The 22,595-nt window shown below is 36.7% G+C and overlaps 4 protein-coding genes and 1 non-coding gene across 9 annotated transcripts in view; 3 read left to right on the top strand and 2 right to left on the bottom strand.

Annotated features, from left to right (window-relative positions):
- Positions 1–382: 382 nt before the first annotated feature.
- On the bottom strand, positions 383–20,898 carry LOC117789176 (protein draper). 4 transcript variants are annotated; one of them, XM_034628257.1, is made up of 12 exons: positions 20,754–20,898; positions 9,295–9,639; positions 9,068–9,231; positions 8,880–9,005; positions 7,116–7,362; positions 5,997–7,033; positions 3,676–3,882; positions 3,118–3,618; positions 2,003–2,314; positions 1,789–1,944; positions 1,665–1,697; positions 383–1,536 (listed from the first exon to the last, which is right to left on the bottom strand). In XM_034628257.1, exons 2-12 carry the CDS (start codon positions 9,423–9,425, stop codon positions 1,280–1,282), a joined length of 3,171 nt encoding a protein of 1,056 aa, XP_034484148.1. In that variant the 5' UTR covers positions 9,426–9,639; positions 20,754–20,898; the 3' UTR covers positions 383–1,279. The 4 variants fall into 4 exon arrangements, with proteins under 4 accessions (XP_034484148.1, XP_034484145.1, XP_034484146.1 ...); XM_034628254.1 differs by lacking the exon at positions 1,665–1,697 and having other exon boundaries at positions 20,754–20,895; XM_034628255.1 differs by lacking the exons at positions 1,665–1,697; positions 5,997–7,033; positions 7,116–7,362 and having other exon boundaries at positions 20,754–20,885.
- On the top strand, positions 2,946–3,017 carry Trnac-gca. Its single transcript has one exon. It is a non-coding gene; the product is annotated as a tRNA-Cys (tRNA).
- LOC117789180 overlaps positions 10,456–22,595 on the top strand; it is a 22,964-nt gene continuing 10,824 nt past the window's right edge. Inside the window, exons 1-3 of one of the 2 annotated variants that reach the window (XM_034628261.1) lie at positions 10,456–10,601; positions 10,665–10,832; positions 12,012–12,877. In XM_034628261.1, the coding sequence (XP_034484152.1) occupies positions 10,669–10,832; positions 12,012–12,864 (1,017 nt within the window). In that variant the 5' untranslated portion in view covers positions 10,456–10,601; positions 10,665–10,668 and the 3' untranslated portion in view covers positions 12,865–12,877. Of the gene's footprint in view, positions 10,602–10,664; positions 10,833–12,011; positions 13,150–22,595 lie in introns of those variants that run through there. The other variant, XM_034628260.1, reaches the window with a different exon arrangement.
- LOC117789181 overlaps positions 20,880–22,595 on the bottom strand; it is a 21,281-nt gene continuing 19,565 nt past the window's right edge. Inside the window, exon 6 of the mRNA XM_034628264.1 lies at positions 20,880–21,043. Within this exon, the coding sequence (XP_034484155.1) occupies positions 21,009–21,043 (35 nt within the window). The 3' untranslated portion in view covers positions 20,880–21,008. The remainder of the gene's footprint in view (positions 21,044–22,595) is intronic.
- Positions 21,594–22,595, top strand: part of LOC117789178 — a 1,719-nt gene continuing 717 nt past the window's right edge. The window contains exon 1 of the mRNA XM_034628259.1: positions 21,594–22,549. Within this exon, the coding sequence (XP_034484150.1) occupies positions 21,662–22,549 (888 nt within the window). The 5' untranslated portion in view covers positions 21,594–21,661. The remainder of the gene's footprint in view (positions 22,550–22,595) is intronic.

Genomic DNA, 22,595 nt, shown 5'->3' with positions numbered 1-22,595 from the left:
CAAACAACTCAAATTGCGCGCGTTTGTAAAAAGATGTTGCATACTTTCAGCTGCTGTTTTTAATTGGTAATTGCAGGCCCACAAACACAGTAAATTCCATCTCCCGCAGTCTAGTGGATTTTGTTTGTGCTCAAAAAATCGCACTTTTAAAGGCGAAATGTGATCCCAAATGCGAATATAAAGTGTAGCATACTTTCGAGATCTATTTTTTAATTAAAGTAAATACAAGTATAGCATACTTTCAGGAGCTGTTTTTAATTACAGTAAATAACAACTGCGTCATACTTTCAGTTGCTGGTTTTTGTTAGGCAGGTACTGCCGTTTGTCCTGTAATGGAAATGCTGCCCTACAACTGTTGACCATTCAATAAAGTTTGATTTTGCATTTCGATTACGCGCGATAATTTGCATTTTATTAGATTTTGCCTTTTAAAGACATACAATGAGCAATATTTTGAGCTACAAATTGAATTACAATAACAATTTAGTAATGTTCCAATATTTGACCTACTAAAAATGTAGTTTAATCATAATTAAACAAAACTGTTTTGCCAATCAACGCTTATAGTCATTCGAAATACAAATTGTTTCTTAGAATTACAAATAATTTGACTTATTTTCGATTCTTGGCAAATATTTCATATTAACTTGTTTGTTTTTTTTTGTTTCTTGTTTGTTATACAAATATATTGCTTATTAAAATATAAATATTATATGCTTAAATATCTGATATGAATAGGTTAATATGTACGTTTGTATATGTAATGCGTTATTCAAAATTATTGTTAGCTCCACTGGGGAGCTAAAAGGTAACGCGAATTCCGAATTCACAATTTCTATACAATCAACAGCACAATTTGTTATCAAAAGGAAGAGGTACTTATATCTAAATGTATATATGTATATGATAGATCTGATGAACAAATTTATGAATATTTGAATATAAAACATTTACAAAAGGTTTTGGTTGGGATTGGTATTCTATTGGAACAAATTAAAACAACGATGGGTTGTAAAGGGCCCTAGAGAAACAAATTTACAATTGTTTGAGCAAAAAATGCGTTGTACATATGAGAAATGCTGACAGTTAAAAATTTTAATGTGGGTAAGAAAGTAAAAAAGGGACACAAATTATACAAATCTTAAGAGCTACAAATGTAATAAATTACGCTAACAACTTTTTGCATAAACGTACAGAATACAAACACATTAAAATATCATTATTTGAAATCGGTACGCAATAAAGTCGTAACTCTGACTCTGGCACAACGCTTATTTTCTTATTTCCTCAACGATTCCGGACTGGAGCTGGGCGATGCCGTTGATAACGTATCCAGATTGGTATTATCGAAGCTTTCGTGCTGCGGTTCTGGTTCCGTTGGCGGTTCGGGTTTCTTATCCAGCAGCACCGTCATATTCTTCACATTGCTGGGCTTCTCCTCGTCCAGATTGATGTTCAGCATTGTGTCGTTCATGCGATGATAATGTGGCTTTTGCGATGTGCTGGGCCTTGAGTAATCCAGATGATCATACTCATCTAAGGGGAGAGAGAAATTGTTGAGTACAAGTTTTCAAACACATAAAAATCAAAAATAATATGATTGAGGCACAGTGAGGACAAGCTACAACAGACACGGACACTGACACTGAACTATTATTGCTTACCCTCCGGAAACAATATCTTGCTATAAATTTTCACTTTTATGTGGCGTTGCATATGGGAATATATTATTGTAGCATTACAATTGTTAGTGGCGTTTGTGGCATTTGTGGAAAACTGAACACTTACCGGGATCTTTATAGCCCTCCTTCTGCTTGATCTCATCGTAAACATGCTCCTCTTTTAGGCTATCGCCAATGGCATTATAAACATTTGGATTGGTCAGATCCGCATTCAGATTCTTATTCAACAGCTCGTGATTATAGTTGATGGAATAGCTGCCCACTGTAAGAATTTGAAAGTCGCTATCAATTGAATTTATTTAAATGCATGCCAAACTCACCTCGGCTGCTGGCATTGGAGTCATCACCGTAGTTCGTGCACAGTGATCCATTCGTGTTCAAATTGTTTATCTTGGGCGGCAACTGTTGGTTGGTCAGCAGACGCGACTCCATGCCATAAACGGGATTATCGAAATTTGGACTCGTATGCGGCCAACCAGATACTCCTCCATTCGTGTCGTGCGTGTAGTGAACGTGAGCGAGCTCCGTCTTTATATTATTCAAGCGACGTCGATAGTAGAAGAACACGGCACAAATGATGGCAAATGAGATGAACAACAGAGCCATGCTTAAAGCAACTCCAGCATTGTTTGCTGTGGATTAGGATTAAGCAATGGATTAATTAAGAATTTTCAAGAATTTAAATATTTACATAAATCTTTTCATTCTTAAAAATATTAAAATAAAAAATTCATGAACAAAGCTAATTTTCAAATATTATTTAAAATAAAAAATTCATGAATAAATCTAAGTTTAATTATTATTTAAAAAAAAATGGTTTATAAAAACGAAAGTTCAATTTATATATTTTACAATTTAAATCGAGCAATAGAACTTAATTTTTAATTTATTAATAATCTTGTTAGTGTCTTTTCATATATTAAATAAATAATATTTATTTCTCGATCTAAATATTAAATAAATTTTGTATCTGTATAAAAATTATTTTATGATTGAATTTTATTTATATTCCTCGTTTCTTTTTATTTTTTTTTATATCCTTAATCATATCTCTTTAAATTTTTTGTTCAATATTTTTAAACAACTCTTATTTTCAACTACATTTTAAAAATTGAAGTTCAATCATATACAGAATAAAAATTCTTGTTTTTATACAAAAAAAAAAAAATGCAAATTTAAATAAATCCTTTTAAAGGAATGATATCTGTGTTTATGCTAAAAATCGTAGCTGTTGTTTAGAATATTTTCGATACTTCCATAAGTGGGGATATAGCTCAGTGGTAGAGCATTCGACTGCAGATCGAGAGGTCCCCGGTTCAAACCCGGGTGTCCCCTAGTATTTTTTAATTTTTTTTAAAATAAAGGTTAACTCAGTTTAGCTCAGTTTAGTTACTCATAACCCGTATTTAAACGCTTTTGACTTGATATTACTCACATTCCGGAACAGGTTCAGCTATGCGTTGCTCGGCGATGAGTTGATCACAATTTTCGCCAGTGTAGCCGCTGCGACAGACGCAACCCTGGGCCGCATGGCACTGGAAATTGGCCGAGGGGCAGGAGCAGGAATGCATGCAGTATTCGCCGTAGAAGCCCTCGGGACAGATGTAGGTACAGTGATCTCCCATCCAGCCGGGCAGGCAAATGCAGTGTCCATCGTTCTTGCGACAATTGATGTGATTCTGGCAGCGACAGCGCTGAGTGCAACCCTGGCCATAGGTGTCCTTGGGACAGGTCTGATTGCAATTAGCGCCCGTCCAGCCAGGCAGACAGGTGCACTGACCATTCTCGTGATTACACTCGCCCTGGTGCTCACAGTTGCACTTCAGGCGGCAGTTGGGACCGTAGAGACCCGCCGGACAGGCGTGCTCACAGGTGAGACCCAAGTAGCCTGGCCGACAGACAACCTCGCCGGTAATGTGATCACAGGTGGAGTTGCCTAGGAGAGAAGACAGAGATTAGAGAATAAAGAAAGTAAGAATTTAAGAGTTATTACCATGATGACTCTCAGGACAGCGCTCCTTGCACTCCATGCCATAGAAGCCATCGGGACAGGGATCCGCACAATCCTCGCCGGTCCAGCCGGGTGCACAGATGCAGCTGCCCGTATCCGAGTCGCAGGACGAGTTGTTCAAGCATCTGCAAACTTGATCACAATTTTCACCATAGTAACCGCTCGAACAGTTCGTCTCGCAATTAACGCCTTGGGTGCGATTTCAGTTCGTTTAAGGACACAAAAGGCATAAAGAAACAACAAAAAACAAAAAAACGAGTGCAAAACAAGAAGACACAAATTAAGATAAAAATGTTTACAAACAAATGATGTAAAAAATGTTTGGCGATTTGGTAATTCGGAATGTGGTAGAATAAGTGATAAAATGAAAATAGAATGTGAAAAGGAAAATGGAATGAGAGATGCATGTGAGAATGTGTATAGAAGAAGGAAAGTGGGAGAAGAAAGAGAAGAGGACTGTCTCTACATTCATTACGTTATCGAGTGAAATGAAAATAAAACGGGAAATGCAAGTCAAAATATATGTTTTTAGAGAAGGGGGAAGGAGAGGGGGAGAGCGGATGGAGATAAGGAAGAGATAGTTGGTATAGTTTCCAGGCAAACTTGGGATGCAGAATGTAATAAGAGAATAAAAATAGAACGAAAGATGCAAGTGCGGATGTGTGTGTGTAGGTGTGACTGAGTGTGAGTGTGTAGAAAATAATGAATATGTAAGAAAAAGACAGAGAAAGAGAGACTACCCCTTCTCAGCCGCTGTGTTGTTACCAAGTGAAATTGGAATCGAAAGATAAAGGAAATGAATGCAAAGATCCTTCAGTACACAACTTTAAAGAATCGTTAAGAAATCATCAGGGAATTTTCTCTAAGAGTCAAGGAATTTCTAGGCAATTTTTATAACTAAGTATTCAGTTATTTAACACTGTGATTGATGATAGGAAGAAGAGTAGGAAACTCTGCATGACATTCATTGGGGAATCCTTAAGGAATTTATAGAAAAATTTTGCTGAGAGCTGCTGAAATCGTAAAGGAATCATCAAGGAATTTTTTCTAAGAGTCAAGGGATTTCTTGGTAAATTTTATAACTAAGTATTTAGTAATTTAATCCTGTGATTCATGTTAGGATGGAGAGTAAGGAACTCTGCATGACATTCATTGGGGAATCCTTAGGGATTTATAGAAAACTTTAGCTGAGCGCTGCTGAAATCGTTAAGGAATCATCCAAGAATTTTCTCTAAGAGTCAAGGAATTTTTTGGGAAATTTTATATCTTAGTAATCAGTAATTTAATCCTGTGATTTATGTTAGGATGGAGAGTAAGGAACTCTGCATGACATTCATTGGGGAATCTTTAAGGAATTTATAGAATTCTTCAGCTGAGCGCTGCTGAAATCGTTAAGGAATCATCAAGGAAATTTCTCTAAGAGTCAAGGAATTTCTTGGGAATTTTTATAGCTAAGTATTTTGTATTTCAATCCTGTGATTTATGTTAGGATGGAGAGTAAGGAACTCTGCATGATATTCATTGGGGAATCCTTAAGGAATTTATAGAAAAATGCAGCTAAGCGCTGCTGAAATCGTTAAGGAATCATCTAGGAATTTTTTCTAAGAGTCAAGGAATTTCTTGGTAAATTTTATAACTAATTATTTAGTAAGAGGCAAGAAATTTCTTGGGAAATTTTATATCTAGGTAATCAGTAATTTAACACTGTGATTGATGATAGAGGGAAGAGTATGGAACTCAGCATGACATTCAATGGGGAATCCTTAAGGAATTTATAGAGAAATTCAGCTTAGCGCTGCTGAAATCGTTAAAGAATAAGCAACCAATTTTCTCTAAGAGTCAAGGAATTTCTAGGGAATTTTTATAACTAAGTATTCAGTAATTTAATCCTGTGATTTATGCTAGGAATGAGAGTAAGGAACACTGCATTGGGGAATCCTTAAGGAATTAATAGAAAAATTCAGCTGAGCGCTGCTGGAAATAATTTTTTACCTAAATGGATGACTTAGGAACTTTAATGGCAAGGTAATTTGGGTAAAGAAGAGGGCATAAAAGTGTGTGTCGGGGTGAGAGGTTAAATGTATATGTGTCTGCCAAAAACTGAGAGAATGAAGAGATTTATTTTGAGATTTCTCTTTGAGAACCAGGAGAGAGAGAGAGAGAGATGAAAATGAAGATCGAATGAAGCAAGCGCGAATGTGTGAGTGTGTGTGTGTGTGAGAGAGTGTGTGTGTGTGAGAGTAGCAATAGCTGATGAGTCTGTTGAGTGGGTTGATCGATAGTTTCTGCCTCCTGCCTCGTACCTCTCCATCCCTGCTTGCAGAGGCAGCGACCCGTTGCTGCCTCACAGGCGATCGTGTTGTACATGTCGCACTGACACTTGAACGCACAGTTGTGTCCGAAGGATCCCGTCTCGCACTTCTGGTCGCAGTGCTCGCCCGTCCAGCCGGGCGCACAGGTGCAGTTGCCGTCGATGGGATTGCAGGAGGCGTTGTTCTGGCACTCGCAGGTGCGACGACAGGCGTCGCCATAATGATTGAGATCACAGGGTCTGTCGCACTTGTTGTTCCTCCAGCCGGGAGCACAGAGGCACTGACCCGTCTCCGGTGCACACTTGGCGCCATTCTGGCAGTCACACTGGAAGGCACAGTCCTGGCCATAGCTGCCAATCGGGCAGCTCTCCTCGCACCGATCCCCAGTGAAGCCGGGCGCACAGAGACAGGTGCCATTGATGGGTGAGCACTTGGCGCCGTTGCGGCAATCACAGTTCTGCTCACAGTTGAGTCCGTACTTGAGGAAGGCACAGGGACGCATGCACTGATCGCTGCTCCAGCCGATGCTGCACTGACAGCGTCCCGTCTCCGGATGACACAGATCCGTGTGCTCCATCTCGCACTCGCAGGTCTTGTTGCAGTCCGAGCCGTACCTGTCCGCCGGACAAATGCGCTGCTCACAGCGCTCTCCCTGCCAGCCCGGAGCACAGATGCACTTGCCGGTTCGACTGCAGGCGGCATCGTTCTCGCAGTGACACTTCTCGGTGCAGTTGATGCCGTAGGTATTGAGAGGACACTCGTCCATGCAGACCTCGCCCATGTAGCCAGGCGGACACTCGCAGCGTCCAGTTATATGATGACAGGGTGCATCATTCAGGCAGTGACACTGCAGCTCACAGTTGGGTCCATGACTGCCCGTGGGACACTTGTTGGCACAGACATCGCCCGTCCAGCCGGGCGTGCACTCGCAGGCGCCATTCTGTGGATCACAGCGTCCATCGTTCTGACAGCGACAGTCCTCCTCGCACTGGACACCGTGCTTGCCATCCGGACAGCGCATATCGCATCTGATATCGGAGACGGAGACGAAGTATTAATCGAGGGAAGCAGGGGGAATTGTAGTGGAGACTTGGGATTACACCCACTTACAAGGGACCTGTGTAGCCGGGCGCACAGGAGCACTTGCCCGAGATGTGGTCACAGCTGCCGCCATTCTCACAGCGACACTTCTCCGCACACTTCTCACCATAGCTGCCGGCGGGACAATGCTGCTCGCATTGGACGCCAGTGTAACCCTTGGCGCACTCACAGTTGCCGCTAAACGGCTCACAGGTGGCGTTATTCAGGCAATCGCACTTCAGCTTACAGTCGATGCCATAAAAACCAGGAGAACAATCTGCCAGAGAGTAGCGTTAGCTTAATCTTTGCATTTGACAAATACTCTGAGCGAGCACGGCATTAAGTCACTGGGAGGCGGGATTAGACGGGGAGTAGTGGGGAATATTTATACAGTTAGTCGCGTTTATAGCCAGGAATTCCCTGTGTGGATTCTATTTATGCCGTGTGTGCCAAGCCAAAGCCGAAGTTAGAACAGTTTTAATAGCTAAAGCCATGTGTTTATGTGTGTGTAAGACAGTTGTGTATGTGTGTGGGTGAGTGTGTTGGTGCTTTTGGAAAATAATTAGCAAAACAAAAGACTACAGATTACAAAATACAGAATACAGATTATACACTACAAACAGTTAACACACGAGATTAGTTTCAACAAAAGCTTATAAAAAGAAAATAACATAGATTGTGCTAACCGAAAAGCTTCGGCAAACCGAAGTTTTGATACTCTGGCAGAGTTATAAATAATACTTGGTCGAATCAACAACTTGGAATTTGTTTTACTTAATAAAATTTTTAAGATTGAATATTTCTCTATATTATTTTGGCAACGTCTCTTCAAATAATTCAAACTAAGCAAATCCTCTTTATCTTTTAGATATATGTATAAGCCAACAAAAGGCGATTGTTATTTCTTAAGCGAGTAATAACATAATACTGGTAATATTAATATACAAAATATATAAGTAACTAGCAATTCTCTCAACGTGTGAGCTTTGACCCTTAAATTGAACCTTCTTACAACTCGAATTTCGCAAAACGCCGTCTTATTGCACGATCAAATTGTCTCTGCTATGTTGTGTGACAATTTCAGCCTCCTAGGTCTTATGGTTTGGACTGTCAAATGATCAGTGAGTCAGTCAGGACAAAGATTTTTATATATATAGATAGACGGATTTAAGTAAGAAAAACCCCGTTCGAACTTATAAAGAAATAGCAAATAGATTCAAAGCGAAAGTCAAGTTTAAGCTCCACAAAAGTTAGAAATATTATGTCACATGTCAAAGTTTTTAATGAACTGCATATTGAAGAAAGTAGACTTTATGTTCAATTAGTCTTGATTTGCAATTTCGTTACTTTCTTTTTTTATTTCCCAACCCAACTTTCAACAGATCTTAGACATATTAAAAATTATGCCAAGAGTTTCTAAGGTATTATTTCCGAATTGGACTCAGTTTAAATTAATCTATTATTTAACCACTTCTCCATATTTTTTATCTTTTCAGAAAAGTAACCGAACTTTCAATATCTCTCTTAATAACAACAAAGATATCTATAGAATCTAAACATAACTCTGCAAGAGTATCACAAAATATTGTTTGGATTAGAGTCTGAGCATAAATCATGGAACTGGGCTCAATCGGTGTTATCGTCAATCATCAATCAATGCAACAAACTGAACGATTGAGCCGCGTTCCATGCACCCAAGGCGTTTCATTGTCGTTCATTGTTACAAACACACTCAAAGGGGACACAACAAGGACATAGACATAATACTAGCTATATATCAAAGTTGAGACGAACTTATGTTGCAGACTGGACCGCCGTATCCTTCCGTGCACTTGCACTTCTCCGGAGCAACGCATTCGCCGTGCTGACAGGACTGGCTGCAATGTGGCACGCACTCCCTGCCACTGCGAGTGTAGCCATCTAGGAAGGAAAGAGTATCAGGATTAGAGAGGAAATTAATTGGATCTATGAAGAAAACTCACCACAACAGTCACGCACAATGCGTGCCTTGGTCAGAGTTTGAGTTTTGTTCACCACACGATGTTTGATGCGGTAGGTGGGACAGCTGGGCGGGATGTTGAGGCACCAGGTGGAGCCGCGCTCCTGGAACGACTGCAGCTCCGTTATGACCACCTCCACATTGTAGCTGTAAGCGAAATGTATTAAATATAAATTCCATTTTTATTGTTTTACTCCAACTCTCACTCACTTCTCTCGCTTCTTGCAGACATTGGGACCTTCGGGCTCATCACTGTGCAGTTCCCTAATCTCCGCCTGCGTCGGCACCAACAGCGCCAGCAGCAGCAGCAGCAGCGCAATTGTCCACTTCAGTCGCAACATTCTCGACTCCAAACACTGGCAGTATTTTTTTTTGGTATATCTGTTGTATCCACGGCTCAACACATCACATTGGACTGAGTCGCTGATTTCACAGAGAATCCGTTTTATGGATGCGAAATCCACTTGTTATTCTGTTATCGCGATGACTCAAACTCCGCTTAATCACACAATTAACCAGTCAGCGAACAAAGCAAGTTGAATACTCGTACTACAACTGCAAAAGATATAGGACATTAGTAAATATAATACATATATTATGAATAACTACAGATTACTTTTTATTTGGGCAATTTTACATATATTTATATCTAACGGAAGCTTTGTCGTAGCTTTAAAATTATTATCAAGTTTCTGAAAAGTTTTAGCAAGGAAATACAACAACTATAAAACATATCAAAGCTGAAAGCAAGAAAATATCTATAGCCACATTTAATACAGCAGATAAGTTTCTTAAAAATTGCATTAAAACAGGGACAGTAAATTTTGTTTTTTTCAATTGAAAAAATTATTTAGTTTTAGTAAATGTAAAAAAACGTAAAATATATTAAAAATTTTCTTTAAGGGTTATCTATGCAATTTCACTTTGATCTTAAGATTTATGATTTTTATTATTTTACTCATGAGCAAAAAAAATAAAACTCAATGCAAAAATAATGATTATTATCATTATTATAATTGTTATCATTATTATGATTATTATCATTATTTTAGAGCAACAAAAAAATTAAACTTAAGAAAAATTCATTATTTTTTAAGAGCAAAAAAAAAATAAAACTCAATGAAAAATAATGATTATTCCTGAGTTTTATTTTTTGCTCAAAGTAAAATGTTCAAACTCATAGAATAATGATTATTTCTTGAGTTTTATAATAAAACTTTGTAATGATAACAGTCACTGCATTAAAACAAGCTGACTTCTCACTAAAGTAATATTATCTAATATTATTTAAATACAATTTACTTCATTTCTTAACGAGTAGCAAGATTTAAGTCGGATTTAAGTAGGCATTGAATTTATATGAACAAAAATTGAAAGCACATTAGACGAAAGACGTGACATTTCAAAACGTAGCTAAATTCCAACACAGCCGGACTTTTCGAATCAGAAATAAAGTCCCTTTTGAAAAGAATCGAATAATACAAAAGGTGACCACAAAAGTCGTTTAAAAAGACACGGTATGTAGTTTTCTTATCATGGCATCTCTCAATGATAATTTAATTCAGTTTCAATGCACTTAGTGCAATGAATCACATAATGCAAAAACAACGTTCGCCCTACACTGGAGGTGGCTTCAATTTGCAACAGCTCAAGTCGCCAAACTTTGGCAACACGGAGGGATTGAATGGGATGCCATTTCTGGTGCAGTTGGCTAAACAGGTGCAACGTCCCATTCAGCGTGTGGGCAGGTGAGTTTATCGAGTAATCACTGTAATTATAGATGTTACTCATAGAGTATTTTGAATGCGTTGCAATGTAAGAAAGAGACAGAGAGAAGGAGGTGTGGCAGACTCCACAAATTATATATTGCTTATTTACAGGGTATAATATCAACTGACCAACTTTCAACATTCATAACTTTCTCAAAACAAAACTGATTTTCAATAGGAATGTCATTTTGATTATGGTTTGGCCTCTATATTCATTCTGCATTCAAATATAAAAAATTTCGATAAAAAAAATTATTTCCCTCTGGATCTTGGTTTCGATTTCAATGCCAAGGGTCCCCCCTTTGATATTTCAAAAATTCAAAATTTTAAATCTCAAGTTTTCACTTTTAATCAACTTCTTATATCGTAATTAGTACAAAACCGCACTTTAATTTTGGTTCCGAGTACTTTCACTTTTCTGTAAAAAATCAGGTCGAAACTGACAAAAAATTTGACTTGTAAAGCTGCTAGGTCAAAGGTTCGACCAACTTCAAACTTTCATAACTTTGTGAAAACTGTACCGATTTTCAAGCGGAATATCATTTTGATCTTGGTTTGGCCTCTTATTTCATTCTGCATTCAAATTTAATTAACTTTGTACAAAAAATTATTTTTCTCTAAATCATGGGCTCGATGCTAAGGGTCCCCCCTTTGATATTTTGAAAATTGAAAATTTAAAATCTCAAGTTTTCACTTTTAATCAACTTCTTATATCGTAATTAGTATAAAACAACACTTTAAACTTGATTCTGGCGACTTTAATTTTTCTGTAAAAAATCAAGAGAAATTGGACAAAAATTTTGACTTGTAAAGCTGCTAGATCAAAGGTTTGACCAACTTCAAACTTTCATAACTTTGTCAAAACTAAAACGATTTTCAAGCGGAATGTCAATTTGTTCATGGTTTGGCCTCTTATTTCATTCTACATTCAAATTCATGCCACCGTTTTTTTTTGGAAAATTGAAAATATTCAATCTCAAGCAAGTTAAAGTTTAACATAAGTATCAGTAAAAACCATACATTTTTTGAGTCTCCTGTGATAAATATATAGTACTTTAAATATATTAAAATTTGCTAACGGGTGTCTTATAGTCGGGTAGTCAACTATAGCCTTACTTAATTCCCAATATCTGTATATTTATGCTGATCTTTCCACAGTCCTCCGCCGCAGCCGTTCAGCAAGTTGGGAGACACGGTGGCAGGACATGAGCGTGGACTGCGCAGTGGCACGCCACGTAGCTACGACACCGACAACATCCACCACAACCACAACAACATGTGCAACAACAACTACAACAACAACAACATCCACAACAACAACAACAACAACAACTGCTATGAGGGAGAGTTGCCCATGGGTGCAAGCCACAGCAATCCATCCCTGGTTCATAACGATGAATACTCGCACAATTTTCAGCACATGGAACCACCGATGGATGCACTGCATCCACTTGAGCACTTGCCACACTTGGGATCACTGGGTCAAATGGATGCAATGCCACATCGTCCCAGGGGCGATACGGACTCCGAGTCGGAGTATTGTCAGCACTTTAAGGACTTTGGTGGCAAGTGTACGGGCCAAGTTTACTGGCGTCGAGCCTTTGATTGCCTCAAGTCAAGGATGCCGCCACAGCGGCAGGAGCGCATGGAGATGACACTGCGACAATGCCGTGCTCAATCAGTCTTTGGTCATGTGCTCCTGCTGCTGCAGCTGCTACGCATCCTGTTGCTGGGCGCAATCGGGCAGGGACTCCGTCTGGGCATCAACTGCGGCCAGGCGAGCTATCGACTCTGGCGTTGCAAGTTCCAGCTGCGTGGCATTGTCCGCCAATTCCTGTGGCGCATGGCCAATGCCAAGGGCAACGATGTAATACTCTTTCTGGGCATTATGCTCATTACGCCTTGGCTGTTCTTCATCAGCCTCATCGGATTTATCGTTTCCACTTTGTTCCATGTCAAGTTGGGATTAGGCGCATTCTGGCGTCAGGTGCGTCTTCAGGTGTTGCGCTAATTCTAATCATTCAACACACACTCTGGGGAGGGAGGGAGATACTTAGAGAGTAAGAGAGAGAGAGAGAAAGAGAGAGAGAGACATGTAGAGAGAGCAAGAGAGCAATACACACACACAGAGTACTCTAGTTTAAATTCCAAAAGTATCCAACAATGAGACTCGTGCAGCGCTTTTTACAGGGTAACAACTCACAAATGTTAAATATACAACAAATATAACTGTACATACATATATATGTACATTTTATGTTGCGGCAAAGAATAAATGATATAAGCTATGAAAAAACTGACTAAAATTCACACATATATGCCAGAAAAGAACAGAGAGCTCTTTCCGACTTGCTCACATGCGATCTTCAAATAATTTCGGGAAATCAATACCAATATGAATAAATCAATGATATTAATGATGATCTATACACAGAAAAAAACTAAACTTCATTATTCAATTTCAGAAAAATTTGCAGAATTAAGAGATGATTTATTTATCTATACATGAGCTAAAAATAATATGTTAATTTCCCTTTATAAGCCAATAAAAGATACGCTGATATGCCATAGAAGACAAAAGAGCTCTTTCCGACTTGCTCACATGCGATCTTCAAATAATTTCGGAAAATCAATAATGATATATTGAACTATACATAGAAAACAAACTAAACTTCATTATTCAATTTCGAAAAAATTTGCAGAATAAGAGATTATTGATTTATCTATACATGAGCTTAAATTAAAATGTTAATGCCGATCTTCATGAAATTTTCGAAATTTAAAGACGATATTTATAATATTGATCATTATACCTAACCATGGCCTTAAATCTTCTTAAATTGATTATGCAATCTTCACAAAATGTGCAAAGCTGATTTATGGATCCTTATTTATGTGGCATAGAACGTTTAACCCCTTTTTATAGTACGATCTTTAGGAAATTTGCCTAATTTAAAATTAATATATTGTATTAAAGATCTTTAATACTAGGGCTGCATTTTTATTTCTTGATTAACTAATTTGGACAGCTATTTATTGCTATTTATTATATAATATTCTAAAAGATATTTTATTATAATATCACAGATGTCTCTTTAAAGTTTAAACTATTACACACTATATAAAAGTCGTTCACACGCACAAATTGCAAAACGAAACGAAATGCAACTGCAATTAAATTGTTTATTATATAGTTCATGATCTCTGTTTATTTTATAATAAATATGCAGAACAACAAAAGCATTTCCGTTGCGCAGTCACAGTGTGTGCTGAAACTATGCAACCCTCTACAGATCCCCCTTTAAAATCCATTCCCCACTCTGCGTTCCGAGTTCCAAGTTCCACGATCATTTCACTTTCAATTGCACTGCACTTTAAACCCCACAAAACATACAAAAATACTCGTATTTTTATATACATACATATATCATATACCATATCGTGTGCGTTCTGAAATGCGTCATAAATTTATTATAAAATTAAAAAACAGAAAAGAAAAAAATAGCTTTATGCTAAAAGCTTATAATAATAATGTTACACACAGTAATTTTGGAAATTTACTTGATAAACGATTCACTTGAAATTAAGTTGGCGCTAATCACAGTTTCTTTAGTTTCGCTACGAGTCTCAAGGCTAATAAGACCCATTTGGGAGATAAGCTTAGAGGTCATTAAGGGCTTCAATTTACCCACTTTATACATATGTAAAAACATATATGGAAACTGAAATACAAGTCGCATTAAATGTGTCAAGAGTACGTGAGAATTGGCCCAAAATGAAGGGCAACGATCAGGATTCAATTACAAATGACCCAATGACCAAATTGAGCAGATTACACAACAATAATAATAAAATTGATATGATGAAAAGATTTGAAATTATAATATAATGTGAAGCCCAAATCTTTTCAAAAATATTATAGACATATTAAATTTATAATTGATTTATGAATAAATTGATGAACCTAATTGAAAATAGTTTGTTCTCCATGTATAGCATAATTAAGAGATTTTTTTCAACTTTTTTTTGGAATATTTTCATTTTAATTATAGTATCTTAAGCTTTTGTTAAAGAGAGTCTGTTGGTAATACCCTATAATTTGTGACTAGCAATCAGAGCAATTAAATATATCGTCAGTTTAAAGTATTGCTATAATTATCATAGAACTGACATTGTTTACCACCTAGAAAAAACCCGTAATTAGTCTGACTACGTGACTGTCTGTCCAATCCAAATACCTGCGTATATATCTAACTATATAATTCATAATCCAGCGAAAAAATCTAGTTATTACATTATTTAATGGCATGTGTTTTCTAATCGCGTGTCGATTGAGAATTCTGGATAAAAATTATATCACTGCGGCTATGCAACGTGCTGCATAGTTAATGAAGGATGAAAGAATGGAAGGAAGAAGAATAGACCAATTGGCAATTAACTAAAATTGAAAATGCCACAACCTTGACCATGGTTAAGAGCACAGAAATGTACAAAAGAACTGACCTTAAAACAAAAATGCAACCATATTTGTTGCCTGTAAAGATAAACTTAAATAGTTTTATTATTTTAAAATGGTTCGTAAATCAATAATGCAAGGAGCAGCTACAACGATAATGTGAAGATAATATTATCTGCTCTTACAAATGTGTCTTTTTTCTTTCCTTTCTCTTTCTTTCTCTTTCACTCAAGTAATAAGTTTACCCCTCGGATTATGACTGATAACAGAATGCTGATAAGATGCCCAGTCGAATGACTAACTTATGGCAATCCAAGAGGCAAACATCACATACACATACAAAGATAACTATATAATATACTTAACTCATCTATATTTATGTAATATATTATATATGTGTATACAACACGATTACAACGCCGGAGATGCCTAAACCGGTCAGGGCCCAACTGTTTGTTAGATGTTAAATTTGCTAAATGAAATATGGAAAAATGCAATAAACGCACAGATTCAACGCAATTTGTTGCGGTCAACGCGACAGCTCAATGCGCTACAATCGCTAAATAAATAATTGTTGGTTGCAGTTGCAATTAATAAATATTTCTCAAGTTATTCATAAATAAACAAACCGCTTCCAAGTAGCGTATTACTCAAATTAAATTAGTGTCTTATTAAAAACATTAGTAGTGAATTATTAAAATTTGTTAGCCATCCATATGAGGATTAAAATTACTTTCATTTGTCAATCAATAATATACAAAAATATAAATATTTATTTAATTATCAATTATCAAATTCAGCAATCAATTTAAATTTATGTCTAAATTTTGTGGTCAAAATTGGCTGCAATATTCATTACAAATTAAGATATTAAGACCTAACTTAACTTAATTTCACTTTTTTTTATATTTTCAGTCATATCATAAATTCGTTTTTTTTTTAAGTTTTATTATTTTAATTTTTATTTAAATTTTGTTTTATTTTATGCATAATTTAACTTTTTGTCGACTGATCTTAGTTGACTTTAATAATAATAAATAAATAAAAAAATAAATATTAATCTATAAATTTGCCGAAATTGGAATTAAGGATTTCAATATATATTTTATGTTGAATTTTATATATTTAATTTATATTTTGACTAACAAAATTAGATGCCACAACAAACACTTGTAAGGGTATTAAATCTTTGGCATAGATAGTTTTATTGTTTTGCTTGTGTTTACTGTAAATGGTTTTCCTGGTGTCCATATGATCACATATAAAATCTGTATATAGTAAACTATAGAGTATATTGTACAGATTTATGTATTACAAATTGTTAATTTAATGAGCTAAATGAAAATGACACGCATGAGTCACACACGCTAAACGAGAGAGAGAGAGAGAGAGAGAGAGAGAGAGAGAGAGAGGAAAAACTATCCGGCGTCTGAACTTTTCGCATCTGTATCTGTATCTTTAGGTGTAGTTGTAGCTGTATCTACAGCTCATATGGGTTTGTAATATTTATTCAATGGAAACTCATACAAATGTATCGACGCCAGTTTAGTCATTCATTCAACAATTGAAACATCTGGATTTGTTTCTCAATTAACGTTCAGAGCTTTCATTCATGAGGGCTTTATTTATGCACAATATTTAATAATTAATATAATTTACAACAAAACGATAAACGATAAAAAACACTCAATTTGTAATAGCAAGAGTCGAGCCGTCGCCTTTCCTCTTTCAACATATGGGAATTAAAGTCTTATCAACAAATGTGGCAATAAAAATACAATTTGTTGAGGTGTTGACCCAAAGCGGCCCAGTCTGATTATTTTTCGCAATCTTTGGCTGCTCCTTTGCCCCCTTTCCGCGTCATAAATAAATATAATTGATAAAGCTGAAGTGAATTCTCAGAAATAGTAAAGTTAATAGTCTGAAAACAGATGACAGTTTGTCTAAACATTCTATATTATGGTTATAGCTTCTTTGTTAGTAAACATGGAAAATGTCTGCGTTTTATGACTAATTTTATGACATAAAGCTGTTTAGTTTCATTAACAATTATTCACTGAAATCAATCTACAAATGTTGTCTAGAGTTACTTGATTTTATTTGAAACGCGTTTTTTACTTGTAAACGAATTACAATAAAAAATAAAACAAAAAGTACGGAAGAAAACTGAAATAGCATTTCGAGTACTCAGTGCACTCATAATGCACTCAGAATGGGGGGCTAAATCTGTTTATTCTGGTGGTTTTTCTTAAGTCTATATCGCTTTGTTCTTCCATTCGCTCTGCAATCTTTTGCGTGGGTGTCTCGCTTCGAGTATATGAGTATATATGAATATATATAAAGATATTCACTTGTGTACACTGTACAGTCTGACTTAAATGATATTCAATCGCATTAAATGGCGCAGTTGAAACAAAGGAAGTTGAGCTGAGTACATGACTTTCAGCTGAGCATCGAGCACTAAGAATGATAAAAAGGAACACACAAGTCGCACTTTGAAACAATCCAATCACAGTTTGAATTTATTTTAACCAATAATAAAGGCGGCAAAAGCACAAATTGAGAGTTATAAATCAACAAACGCAACAATAATAAACAATTGAAATAAAAACAAATAATTCGTACAGTTACGTGATAAACAGACGTTTAAAACAAATGGCATTTGTTTGCCTCATTCCTTATAAGATATTTAAAGTCAACAATTGCAAGAATTATGGCAAAAATTAATGAGCCAATCAGCAATTTGTTTGATTTAAGAATACTTTCTTAATGAAAATGATGCATTTTAGTTTTAAATTAAATTTGCTCTTATCTAAAAATAGCTGCTTAAAAAGAATTATCTAAATTTATTCTTAATCAATTTGCTTTTCTTAATAAAGATGATTTTTTTTAACTTTAAATCAAGTTTATCATTTTTCTGTAACGCTTTGCATGTAAAAGTTAACATGATATAACGCATAATATAATAATTTTGTTTATTGTGCACTAATTCGTGCATTTTTAAGGCATTTGGGAACTTAATTCTGATGATGTGTGACAAATAAAGCATTCACATATAGTCCAAAGTTTCCAATCACATGGAATAAAGCACATTTCACACACGTCAGCGAGACTGCAAAAAGTGAAAAATGATATTCAACTGGTTGCCTGCTCTTCTCTTCTCTTGTCACTCCATTAAATACCCTCGAAAGAAATAAGAATTCTAACTTGTTGGGTAATCCAGAAGAAATTTCAACAGTTTCCATAGATTTTTTCAGGGGAATGCAATCGCTGTTAAAGCTAAGAGCTAAATGAAAGAGGTAACGAGGGAATGGCAGTAGAATGTCATGTAAATGTGGCATAAATGAGGAAAAAATGTTTTCGTAATGAGACAGAAAACAGACAAGTTGCCCTCCTCGTTTCCCCTTTTCATCTCTATCTCTTTCTCCTTCTGTGTCGCTGACATTGACGTTATCACGTAATGGAAAACCATGTCTAAAAGCAACAGAAGAGTCTTTGTCTCGTGTAAGCACTGTACCGCCGCACCTCCTTGGCTGCATTATCAATAAAGCTGAGTAATTACACTCCTCAAAAAAGTATGTGTCTCATGTTTAACGGGCAACTCCCTTATGGCAGAGCTTTTGCTGAGTTAGCGTTTTATAAGGCCTACAAATTATATATGTGATTTGTGTACAGATATCACTCTGTTTCCACATGCAACATTCAGTTTGTTGCACTTTCAATTTTCACGTCATCAGCTGATCATGATCATTGCCAATGTCATATGTAAATAATTATCATGATCGTTAATAATCATATTCATATTGCAAAACTGAAAAACAATTGCCACCTTCAGCTAAAACATTCCATTTATAGTGCTGGATCTGAACTAAAGGTACACCTTCAAATTATTTTAGGGGAATTCCCCAATTTAAAAATGTTCCAATTAGCGTGTGGAGTCGTTAAAGCACTCACACCTTCGAATATGAGTGTATTTGAATGCAATGTTTGAACAGTTGCGAATCTGATAAGAAATGATGAACAACTCAAACAGTAACTGATTGCAGATTGTTAAGTAAATTGCCAGTAAATGAGAATTATTCCAGCACTCGTATATTCTAGTGTGCCAATTCAATTAGACGCTACTGTAGCTTAACAAAAGGCAGCTGTTAATAATCCTAAGCTAAGCCATCCACCCCTCGCCACCCTCTCTGCCAACCCTGATCAAGCAAATTCCACGGTGTGTTAGTGTTAGTGTCTCTGTACAACGTATGTACAGTGAATCAAAAAAGTACTGGCACACTTCTGACATTTTAGTTGGTTTTATATTAACTTTGAGAGCAGTTAACTAGTGGAAGAGTAAGTTTGCAATTTAAATTAAAAAACATTCATAAAATTAAGACTTTTATTTAAAAAAGTCTTCAAAAATGAAAAAATAAAAGTCAATATATGTCATTTTTACTCATGACTGTTAACAGATAAAATAAATATTAGTAAAAAAAATTAATAAAAAATTTTGTTTTTCTTAAATCACATATAGTTATTATTATTTTACTAATAACTATTAAAAGTTATTTTTTTTTTTATTATCATTTCTCACAACAGTCATATAACCTGATAAATAAACAGTTACTGCTAAAAACTAACAGCCAAAATCGGTTTTCTGCTTGTTATTAATTCTTCAATAATTATTGGTGTGGAAATACTTTTTTCAATCACTGTATAACTAAACTAGATGCACATTTTTGCTGATTTGAGAAAAAAGAAACCAGCGACGACTGCTGTTAAAACCCACTATGTGAGTTATGACTGTATGTTTACCACATGGCAGAGGCTTCAGTTCAGTTCTGCCAGACAGAAAGACAGACAGACAGACAGTCAGTCAGTCAGTAAATTGAGTACTACACACGTACACACACACGCACACATAGAGTTGCAAACACAATTCCCGCTGCTGTTAATCTAACAGACGGATGCGGGTACTCAGATTGTTATGATTATAAAGAGAGAAAGAGAGAGTGTGTGTGAGAGAGCGCATCAAGTTGAGTCGAAAATATTTGCTGATTTTTGCCAATCGACAAATTAACTGCGTCTGTTCATATTCGCATCATTTCTCGCTTTCTACGCAAAGTGAAGAACACAAAAGACAATAACAATAAGCGTAAAAGGGAATGAGACAAACCGACAGAGCCCAAAAAACAGGTTTAACTGTCTTTTTAACGCGCTCAAAATAAGAACACTAATTGACACGCACACATGCACATACGAGCTATAAACAAACACATGTACACACACACACACTTGCACCTAGAAAGACACTCGAAAGCGCAAAGCTAACTGGAACTTTCGTAAAACAACAACAACAACAGCAAGCACCAAAGCACTATTACGACAACAAAGTCAAAACATTTTACGCCATTTGCTATTTTGGGCCAGAGAAATGCATTAATTTGCATTCAGTTTACCTTTATATATTTTTCAGCAATTTACTTGCAATTGTTCTCACTCAAAGCAGCTAATGTGAATGCACTCAATTAACACTCGAACTGCTGCACAAAATATAATTTCGTTTACTTCGCATTTATTTTGTTTATTAAATCATTTAACACTCAAACTTGTTTTGTATTTTTGGCACCGAGTTGTACGAATATGATTATAAGACCGAACTCAAAGCGATTTGTGTACGCAGCAATATTTATTTAAATTACTTCCAAGCGGATTCACTTGCTGCACCGTCTCGACGCGCACTCCAGCACTGTATAGGAGGAACTGTTAAGTGATGAGTGAAGTATGGTTGTCGTACGTGTGCGCAACAGAAACAGATGTAACGAAAAATCAGTTAGCGAGAGTAAGAGAGAGAGAGCACGATAATAATAACCAAGGGCTGCCCATCCAGTAAAACAAGAAAAAAACGGGCTGGCAGGCTTGGTTCACGTATTTAAACAAAACCATAGGTGGCGTATTTATGTTTCGCAAAACAGTGTAGAGATGGCGCAACGCCAGCTGTGAAGCGTTAAATATTTACTCCTCCAAATAACAGAATGTTAGCTATTAACAGAGACTCCACCGTATAACAGTATGTTAATTGCTAACATACTCCACAACTTAGCAGATAAATGAAGAAACGGTTTACATAATGTTCTAGCAGTAACACTCCACCGCTGTACAGAAGACTCTACCGAAAGCAACTGAGCTTAACATTATCAGCGCTGCCAGAATAACGTCTTATACTATGTTAAAAATGATCAATGATCAGGAAAAAAGCTGACTCAGCTTATCTGGCAACGCTTATAAGCAACTTGGATTCCAATTTATTCTTGTAATTCCCAGAAAGAAGTCACAGACAGACGCATTTCGTATTCATTGTGTAAAAATGTCCCGCGATCGCGACTTTACGTTTGGTGAAGGTATTGAATACGTATTAGATAACATTCGATTTCCGGACAATACGCGAGCTACTTTTACGGAAGATGCGCAAACATTACAAAATACGTTTGTAAACGCGATTTCGAGCTACGATCCAATGTTCCGGACCGCATTTCAAGGTCTCAGTTTGGGTGGCAGCTACTTGGATGGAATCAAGATCGATTTGCCGGAGGAATTCGATATGCACGTCAAAATTGAATTACCGTGCATTCTTCGTCCGGTATCTGTGCCAGATCGTCCGGGTTTTATCTTCTTGAGTGCCTCGAATGGGGATAGTCCCTGTGTGAAGCGCTTTGATAACGAAGGGTATTTCATCAGTCGGTTTGCGGTGCAGAATTGGTTTCGCAACAGCATTACGGCCGTAATGCCGCAGTTGCAGAAAATACGCTGCAATGAGGGACGAGTTTACAGCATGACGTATACGGCACACGGCACCGGAGTCGCTCACACTTTGATGGCGACCGAGCGACGTGATCGGAAGCGTAAGATCTGGTTTGATTTTGTGCCCGTCTTCGAGTTTGAGCCGCATCAATGGCCAAGAGATCTAAGGAGGCCCACAAACGACGGACGTAATTGGTTTGCGGTGCCTCGCAAGTATTTCGATAAGCCGGAAACTCAGGATCCCAGATCCTTCATACTATGCGCTCCACACTGGGAGCGTTTGGTGCTGCACAAGAAGCAGAATTTGAAGGATTCGTTGCGTCTGATGAAATCCCTGCGCAATGCCAATGAAATGGGAGGATTGGTCAGTTACTTTCTGAAGAGCATCTATTTGCACGAGGTGGCCAACAAGAAAACCAACTGGAATCAGTCACCAGGACGCATTCTAATACGTGTAAGTACATTTATAATTAATACAAAGTAATGAATTAATTCAAATT

Source organism: Drosophila innubila, assembly GCF_004354385.1.
Source record: "Drosophila innubila isolate TH190305 chromosome 3L unlocalized genomic scaffold, UK_Dinn_1.0 0_D_3L, whole genome shotgun sequence".
Taxonomy (NCBI): Eukaryota; Metazoa; Arthropoda; class Insecta; order Diptera; family Drosophilidae; genus Drosophila; species Drosophila innubila.
This window is presented reverse-complemented; position numbering and strand designations above follow the sequence as displayed.